The 9,453-nt window shown below is 40.1% G+C and overlaps 1 protein-coding gene and 1 pseudogene across 2 annotated transcripts in view; one reads left to right on the forward strand and one right to left on the reverse strand.

Annotated features, from left to right (window-relative positions):
* Positions 1-271: 271 nt before the first annotated feature.
* LOC102859049 lies at positions 272-736 on the reverse strand (annotated as a pseudogene).
* Positions 737-1,143: 407 nt separating this feature from the next.
* Positions 1,144-9,453, forward strand: part of POLR2B (polymerase (RNA) II (DNA directed) polypeptide B, 140kDa) — a 51,868-nt gene continuing 43,558 nt past the window's right edge. Inside the window, exons 1-2 of one of the 2 annotated variants that reach the window (XM_006891966.1) lie at positions 1,144-1,194; positions 6,625-6,697. In XM_006891966.1, the coding sequence (XP_006892028.1) occupies positions 1,176-1,194; positions 6,625-6,697 (92 nt within the window). In that variant the 5' untranslated portion in view covers positions 1,144-1,175. Of the gene's footprint in view, positions 1,195-6,624; positions 6,698-9,453 lie in introns of those variants that run through there. The other variant, XM_006891967.1, reaches the window with a different exon arrangement.

Here is a 9,453-nt window from a genome sequence, read left to right on the forward strand (position 1 = left end):
CGTTTAAAGCGACAGTAAACTCACGTGGGAGGTGTATAAAGTTAAAAAAAAAAAGACCCAAAACAAAACCAGAAGCAAACTATTCAGCCTAAAGCATAGGGAATTAGTTGAATTTTTCATTTTCAAGTTCTCTCAACGAGACATAGCTGGCTCATTCTACTTTTAAGAAACCAAGTTTGAACCAAAGCCATTGCCTTCGAGTCGATTTTTTTATTTTTATTTTTTTTAGTATAACCAGATTCAACTTTATTTTCCACACAGGCTGAATGGATCACTGGCGACTGGGGCTCTGAGGCTCCACTTTTTCCTCAGGAAGTTGGGCTGGAATGGAGTGAGCTGTGCTTGGTTGGGGCTGTGGTGGTTTGGGATCTGCTTGGCTCCCCAGCTGGGCTTCAGGGCGATCTCCCCAAAGCAGATGTTTAGGATCATTGAGGAACCGCTGGCTGCGCTGGCACGTTAAGCAGGTCTGTACCGTCCAGCGCTGTCCCTTACATCGTCTCTGGCGCTGGGTGCAGGTCAGGCCCGGGATGAGGAGGGAAGAGCAGCCACGACAGAGGGTCCTCTTCACCGAAGGATCCCGCCGCAGGACGAGCCGCTTCGCAATGGTCCTCTCCGTGTGGCAGTAAAACCTCGCCAGCGCCTGGTTCTCGGGGTCCTGTGCGAGGACGCAGTGGGCGGCCTGATACAAGAAATTAAGCCTTTGAAAAGCCTCACGATCCTTCACCTGGCCCGCCATCCGGGAAAGAGGCTTCGAGTCGATTCTGGCTCCTAAGTGTGGAAAATAAAACATTGCGAGTCAGACACACGGCTGTATTTTTCTTTATTCGTAAAATCCCTTTAAAGTAAAACTTTAAAAAAGGGGGTATTTTTACCTTCTCAGGAAATTTCGTGCAACAACATTAATGTAGGCCTCAAGCATGGAAGGTACTCTCCCACCACTCTACGATCACTCCCAGAGTTTAAACAAGTCGCACACGTGCGAAAATCTAACCTTTCCGGATGCGCGGCACAGTTTGCGCAAGCGCAGTTCTGACATCGGCCTTTGGCCTTAGACGCACAGTATTCTGGAAACACCGGAAACGGAAGCTGCCTCGGCTTTATTTTTCCGGGGTGGTTTCTGCTGCGTATCTATTTGGTCTTTGTAAGAGTGAGGCTCTCAGGAACCGTTCGTCAAGATGTACGACGCGGACGAAGGTGGGTGACCACTACATTTCCCTCTACAATAACCCACTTAGGGAGAGAAGTTTGGGAAGCTGGCCGACTCCCACCCGCCGCACAGGTGTCCTCAATCGTGGTCTTCCTCACTCGTTAGGCAGAACGAAGCCAGGCTTGCTAGCAGTGGAGGCTGAAAGTAACATGACACTGATGATCACAGTCAAGTGGCTGTTGTTCTCTCTCCCTGCCTATTTTCCATACCGTTATTGCTTGTGTTTCCCTCCATATTGCAAAAAAAGTAAAGATAATTATGGTATTGACTTGATCTGGGGCAAAGGGCACCTTTCTTCCCCCCTCCCCAAAGATCTTGATCGATTTACTGATTTAATTTATGAGAGTCGCCTATCCTTGTAGTCTGTGCAACTACAGTGTTAACGAAGTATGTAATGGGGGAAAGGGCCAATAGTATACTTCAGACTGCCTTACAGCTGAGGGAATTGTTTTAAATGACTTTTAAACTTAACTCTTATCACAAGATGACCTAGTTTTTATATGGTACATGTACTACTAAAATAAATATATATTTATTTCATAAATAAATTTCTTGAAAGCATTTTGAGTCCTGTTTAGTATATTTTCTTGTTGTGTTTTTTAAGGTTTTTTTTTTAAATATTGCTCACAACTACGATTTCTAGCTTTGTTCTCGTTCCTATTCTTACCATTTTTTTAGCGACTTTATGGAGAAAAACGAAAGTTTAAAAGTTCTGTAATGAATCTTATCCGTAAATTGTGTCTGCGTTTTCCTTATGCTTTTAATTTTTTACAAACAATCCTGAAAGAAACTTTTAAACTTAAAAAATTAAATGTAAACGTTCAAAATTTATTTAAAAAACTTGAGTGGACTTTTAAAAATATTTTTTACTAACTATAGTCTCTTGACTCACATCAAAGTGTCCACATGCATGTGTTCTACTTGTTCATTTTGCATCCTATCCACAAACGGAGTCTCACTTTTTAGGTTCTCACTTGTTGTTAGGTGCCTTCGAATTGAGCACAACGCATAGGGGCTCTATGAATAGTAGACCTGAATCCCATCCTGTCTTGTATCATCTTTACCATTTCTTACACACTTGAGCCCATTGTTGTAGTCATTGTGTCAGTCCATTTCAATGGAGGTCTTCCTCTCTTTCACTGATCTTCAACCTTCAAAGCATGATAGCCTTTTCCAGTATATTACAGGCTAGGGAGCTGACACAACCTTGCTTGCTGAAACTGAGGAGGACCTGAAGTGCTTGCTGCAGAGGGTGAAGAACTGCAGCCTTCAATATGGACTGAGGCTCAATGTCAAGAGGACAAAGATTCTCACCACTGGACCAGTTGGCAGCATCAGGATGGATGGTGAAGAGATTGAGATTGTTCACAGCTTTAGTCCGCTTGGCTCCACAATCAGCAGCCAGGAAATTAAAAGACATATGGCGATGGGAGAGTCAGCTGTCAGGGACCTCTCTAAAGTACTGAAGAGCAACGGTGTCTCTCTGGAGACTAAGGTGTGTCTGATATAGGCCATGGTCTTTGCTATCACTTGTTATGCATCAGAGAGTTGGACATTGACTAAGGAGGATAGAAGGAAAATTGGTGCCTTTGAGCTTTGATGTTGGAGAAGAGTATTGAGTGTACCATGGACTGCTAAGAAAACAAACAGATTCATCCTGGAGAGGGTTAAACCGGGCTGCTCCTTGGAGACAAGGATTCTGAGGCTTTGTCTGACATACTTTGGTCATGTTGTAAGGATAGACCATTCCTTGGAGAAGGACATCATGCTTGGGAGGGAGGAGGGCAGGCGTAGGAAGGGAAGGCCCTCTAGGAGGTGGATTGATTTGGTGACTGGGGTAATTGGGATGGGTGTGTCGGAGACGGTGAGATTGACACAGGACGGAACAGAGTTTAGGGCTGTTGTACATAGGGTTGCTATGAATCGCAAGCGACTCGACGGCACATAACAACAACAACAACAGGGAGCTCTGGTGGCCTAGTGGCAAGAAGCTGTGCTGTAGTCTTGAAGGCGCAGTTCGAATCCACCAGGTTCTCCGCTGGAGAAGGAGGGTCAGTCTCCTTTTCTGCCAGTCTATCCAAGTCACCTGCATACAACAACAACAACAAAAAACCACCATAGCATGTATCCTTTTTCAAGGAATAGCTTCTCCTTGCAACATGTCCAAAGTATGAGAGATGAAGCTGTGTCATTCCTTACCGTTCTAGTATTCCTTAGGTACATTTTCAAATAAGATTCTGTGGTGCAATTTTCTGTCCATGAGTCTGAAGTCAACAGCAATGAGTTTTGTGTCTCCGTCTGTTTTTCAGACAAAAACTAACATTCCCCTATTTTTTTATAGTTTTATTTTTTTTAATAAGTTTCTGGAGTTTTGTTGTTGTTAGTACATGTTGTTGTTATTATTAATGTGCTGTCGAGTCAGCCCACAGCGATCCTCTGTACGGTAGTTCTGAACCCTTCCCTGTCCTGAGCCAGTGTCACTAATTCCCACACACCAACCTCCATTGCCCCCGTTACTCTATCAATCCATCTCATTCAGGGTCTTCCTCTCCTGTGCTGTACCTCCACCCTTCTATGCATGATGTCCTCGATGGACCAGTCTCTCCTGCCATGTGCCCAAAGTGTGTGATACAGCTTCAAAATCCTAGCCTCCAAGGAGAAACCTGGTTTTACCCTCTCCAAGACAGACCTATTTGTTTTCTTGGTAGTTCATGGTTGTTGTTGTTATGTGCCGTCGAGTAGCTTATGACTCATAGCAACCCTAGTACAACAGCCCTAAACCCTGCTCTATCCTGTGCCAATCACACCGCCTCCAACACACCCATCCGGATTACCGCAGTCACGGAATCAATCCACCTCATAGAGGGTCTTCCCCTCCTGTGCTATCCCTCCACCCTCCCAAGCATGATGTCCCTTTCTAAGGACCAGTCCCTCCTTATAACATGTACAAAGTATGTCAGATGAAGCCCCAGAATCCTTATCTCAGGAGCAGCCCGATTTAACCCTCTCTAGGATGAATCTGTTTGTTTGCTTAGCAGTCCATGGTATATTCGATACTCTTATCAAGTGCCACAACTCAAAAGCAGCATTCTCTTTCTAGTCATTGACCAACTCTCTGATGCATAACAAGTGATTGCAAAGACCATGGCATGTATCAGATGTACCTTAGTCTCCAGAGTGACACCATTGCTCTTCAGTACTTTGGAGAGGTCCCTGACAGCACACTTCCCCATTGCAATATGTCTTTTAATTTCCTGGCTGTCGGTCCCAAGAGTGTTGACCGTGGAGCCAAGCAGACTAAAGTTGTTAACAATCTCAACCTCTTCACTATCCATCCTGATGCTGCCAATTGGTTCAGTGGTGAGAATCTTTGTCTTCTTGATATTGAGCTTCAATCCATATTGAAGGCTGCAGTCCTTGACCCTCTGCAGCAAGCACTTCAAGTCTTCTTCAGTTTTAGCAAGCACAAGGTTGTGTCATCTGCATAACGCTGATTGTTGATAGATCTTCCACCAATCCTGACGCCACACTTTTCCTCATAGAGCCCAGCCTCTCAGATAATCTGTGCTGTATACAGGTTTAAAAGGTATGGAGATAGGACACATCCCGTATGTTCAAAATTCTCCAGCACCACAATTTGAAGGCATCCATTCTTGTTTTGTCATCCTTAGTCATTGTCCAGTTTTCTGAAGCATAACGAGTAATTGCTAAGACCATGACCTGGATTAGGCACACCTTAGTCCTTAGGTTGACATTGTTGCTTTTCAGAACTCTAGAGAGGTCCCTGGCAGCAGATTTTCCTAGTGCAATTCATCTTTCGATTTCCTGACTGCTGATGTCAAGTGTGTTGATTGTGGAGCCAAGCAAGCTGTAATTGTTAACAACCTCAATCTCTGCTCCATATATCATGGTGCTGCCAATTGACCCAGTGGTGAGAATCTTTGTCTTCTTGATGTTGAGCTTCAATCCATATTGAAGATTATAGTCCTTTACCTTCTGCAACAAGTGCTTTAGGTCTTCAGTTTCAGCAAGCAAGGTTGTGTCATCTTAAGTTGTTGATGAGTCTTGATGCCACATTCCTCTTCAGAAAGCCCTGCTTTCTGCATGATCTGTTTTGCACACAGGTAGAAAGCTTTTTATCAAACCCACTCTCACCCCTATCCCAGTTATCTACTTGATAGTACCATAACAATTTACCAAAACCAAGATTTACTACTGCTGAATTGATTCTACGTATAATGGCCGTGCTTTGAAATACTGATGCTATAAATCTTAGCAGGAACTGCTCATCTTTCTCCCAAGTTATGGCTGGTGGATTCAAACAATTAACTTTTTGTTTAACTCTGTATCATGCTATATATACTGTGTCGGTTTAGGCTCCAATTTATTTTAATGATCATTGTTTATTTTCACTGTAATAGTGCCTCAAAATGGATGACTTTAAAGAACAGAAAGTTACTTTCTCAAAAGTTATGGAGGCTAGAAGTGCAAATCAGGATATCGAGCATCTCAGTTTTTTCTGAGGTCTTTTAGAGAAGGCCTTTCCATGCCTCTCCCCTAGTTTCTAGTGGCTGCTGGCAGTCCATGGCATGCTTTTGACTGCTTGTGTAAGTTTTGCCTCTGTGTGAATCCCTATCTTTGCATTTGTTCTTTCTTTAGAAAATGCCATTAGAAGGGATATCAGTTAGGAGTTAGATTATTTTGATAGGGTTTAACTGGTAATATCTTCAGAGAAGGGAGCTCTGGTAGTCTCTTGCATAAGAAATTGACTGCCAACTGAAAGGCATACAGTTTAAATTCACTAGCTATTCTGCAGGAGGAAGAGAGAATCTTCTGTGTGATTTATTGCTGAAAACTTGCTGGAGGGTCAATTATGAGTAGGTTCCAACTCTGCAGCATACAGCATCACCTTCTGAGAAAGACCTTACTTCCCCATACAGTTTACATCCACAAGAACAGTGACTTCAGCATATCTTTTGGTGGACACAATTCAGTCCATAACACAGTCTTGGAAAGTAAAATTTGCCATCCCTATCCATGTTAGAAATGGGGCTGTAATAACCCTCCCTACCTTGGAGGACTACTCAACTCTTTGAATCTTTTTCTAACTCTTACCTGCACACTCGCCTCCCACAGGCTTCTGAGGAGCTTAATTATTGAAGAGAGGATTTTGAGTTTGTTCCTAGTTGTCCTATGGTAAGCTACAGATGAGAATTCATGAACTTTCTGGACACGCTGGGAAGTTTATCAATTTACATTGAACTTTTGCAATGTCATTAGGGGTAGAAAAGTATAGTAAAAGAATTGCTTTTTAAATTTAGATAGATAACTACCATTGTGAAAATTAAGTATGTTGTTCTCCATGACTTAACTAGTTGCATTTTATTTCAGATGAAAACAGATTTTTGTTTTTGCAGATATGCAATATGATGAGGATGATGATGAAATCACCCCAGATTTATGGCAAGAAGCTTGCTGGATCGTAATCAGGTAACTTTTTAGTCCAAACTGAATATATTTTCAAAGCTATTGTAACATGGAGTGGACTACCTGATAATTATGCTCCTAAAAATAAAGTGTACTACATGGGACCCTGGTTATCATTTGTGTGTTTTACTTAAAAACTTTTTAATTTTGATTTGGCTGGAAGTTTACAAAGCAAATTGGTTTTTCATTTAACCATTCATACACATTCACTTTTATAACAATTAAAGTATCGACAGTGTAATGACACTTTTTTTTTGTTTGGAGTTTATTTTTTTGGTAATGACACTAATTTATAAATTTTAACATCAATTTTTTAAATGTTTCAGACTTACAGAAAAATGATCTAAAAAAATTCACACGTATTCCACAGTTGGGTTACCTAAATACGTTTTATACTTTTTGTCGTCTTTTTTCTAGGTTCGTATTCTATTTTCCTGAAACATTAGTAAGTTGTGAGCATGCATGTTTATCCTCAAGTAATCCCCCAATACTGTAGAATGTTGTTCCTAAAAACAAGGATATTCTACTTGGTAATTCCAGTACAGTGATAGAAAAATCAAGACAGTGATACTAATAAAATACTGTCAGTTAATCCACAGACATTAACCTCCTTTTTCCAGTTATGCCACTAATTTAATTTGTAATGAGACAAAAAAGGTTTCGCTGCTGTTGGATCCAGAGTCATACTGAATTTACTTGTTATAACTATTTCAACTCCTTAAATCTGGAACAGTTTTTCAGGATTATTAATTACTTTTTTTTTTTTTTTAAATAACTGACTTTTTTGTAAGACACCCATTGTGTTGCAGAAGAATACAGAATTGTATCCTGTGGACTGCTAAGGCAAACAGATCTATCTTGGAGAAAGTGAAACCAAAATGGTGAAACTCTGTCTCATACTTTGGACATTTTATGAGGAGTGGCTAGTCTTTGGAGAAGAAGTGCTTGGAAAGATCAGTTTAGGACAGAAAGACTTGGGCTGATAGCAAGCCTCAGCTTGTTTTCACCAAAGTGCCCATTTTAAATAAAGCATATTTCCAATAAAAAAAAAAATTAGGATGGTAACTGTAACAGTGGGCTCAAGTGCGTTGGAGATGGTGAGGATGGAACAGGATAGGGCAAGACTTAGATCTGTTAATAGGGTATGTATCAGTGGCAGATAACTCCATGACATGTAACAGTAGTAGCAAAATCCATTACTTTGTAAAGTTCCCCAGACGTTATAGAACTGTCAGTGATTCATCAAAATATTAAGGTTATCATTTTTGGTGGAAGTTACTATATTTTTTTACCACATTACATCAGGAGCAAAATGGTGATGGTGACTGCTTATTATTGGTAATAAGAGTTTGATCCCTTGATTTTTTAAATTTTATTCTTATTTAGAATAAATACATTAATTTGCATGGCAGAAACATATACCAATTCAAGTTTTTACATTTAAAATTTAGTGACATTGATTATATTCTTTATGTTGTGCAACCATACTCACTATCCTTTTCCAAGTTTTTCTTCTTTCAATAACGTAAATAAACCTTTGGAGTTGCTGTTGTCATTTTGGTCCCATTTAGACAGATCTTAAAAGACTGTTATTCTTAAGGTAGATATCCTTTACTGATTAACCTAAGATTTCTCATTATTTTAGATGAATAAAGTTTTTTAATGTATTTGAAATATAAATATCTCAGTGAATTTTAAGTGAAACTCACTAAGAAGTTTTATATTCTGGTTAAGAAAAATAACTGGTAAGTAATAAAGTAACATCCTGTTAAGTTATGATGTAAAAATGCTCAAAATCTGCTTTGTAATTACTAGTTAAAAGTTGTTTTGATTGCAGTAACATCTCAAGATACACATCTTTTAGCTTAACATCTGAGATGATTTTATATCTTCTTTTTTTAATGTTAAGTGCTCCTTATCAAGCAGTATGAGTGTGATACTATATATTAGAAGACTGTCAGCAAGGGGAAGCCCAACCTGCACGTTCAGAGTAAATTTTCAGGACCCATATGAAACTTTTAATATAAAAAAAATCCCTCTTTTTTTTTAAAGGCAAAGCACGTGAAGAGATAGTTAACAAAACAGAATTTTTACTGCCAAAAATCATTAGAAACTCTGATGCTCAAAATTATTAGCTGTAGGCCTTCAGTCATGGGAACTGTTGGCCCCCTGTTTTTCACGCTCTCTGCTCTGTATCATTCCTGGCTGTTTGTCTCTTTATTATAAATTTATTCTATTCTTTGGGACCCTCAGTCTGCAACATTCTAGCGCCTGAACTTGGGACAAGGTGGTGGTTTTTCTTTGGATAAGGTGGTGGTTTCTCTTTCTTTCTCTTTTTCGAGCAGACACCAGGTACTGAAAGGGAATTTGCTCAGGTATTAAAACCGATAATGCTCCTGCTTATAATTCTAAGAAAACACAAGAGTTTCTTAAAAAATGGAACATTAATCACATTACTGGTATTCCGTATAACCCCCAAGGACAAGCTATAATAGAAAGGGCTAATTTAACATTACAAACTAAGTTGAAAAAACAGAAGGGGGGAGATACAATGGGACGAATATCATCTCCCCGAACTCTCTTACAAAAAGCCTTATTTACTTTAAATTTTTTAAATGCTAATGAAAAAAGCACAATTATGAAGAGATTGAGAGTGTTCAGAGCTTCAGTTTGCTTGGCTCCACAGTCAACACTCTTGGTACCAGCAGTCAGGAAATCAAAAAGCGTATCGCGATGGGAAAGTCTGCTGTTAGGGACCT

The sequence above is a fragment of the Elephantulus edwardii genome, unplaced genomic scaffold, assembly GCF_000299155.1.
Source record: "Elephantulus edwardii isolate Elephantulus edwardi_28Jun2011 unplaced genomic scaffold, EleEdw1.0 scaffold00107, whole genome shotgun sequence".
Classification (NCBI taxonomy): domain Eukaryota; kingdom Metazoa; phylum Chordata; class Mammalia; order Macroscelidea; family Macroscelididae; genus Elephantulus; species Elephantulus edwardii.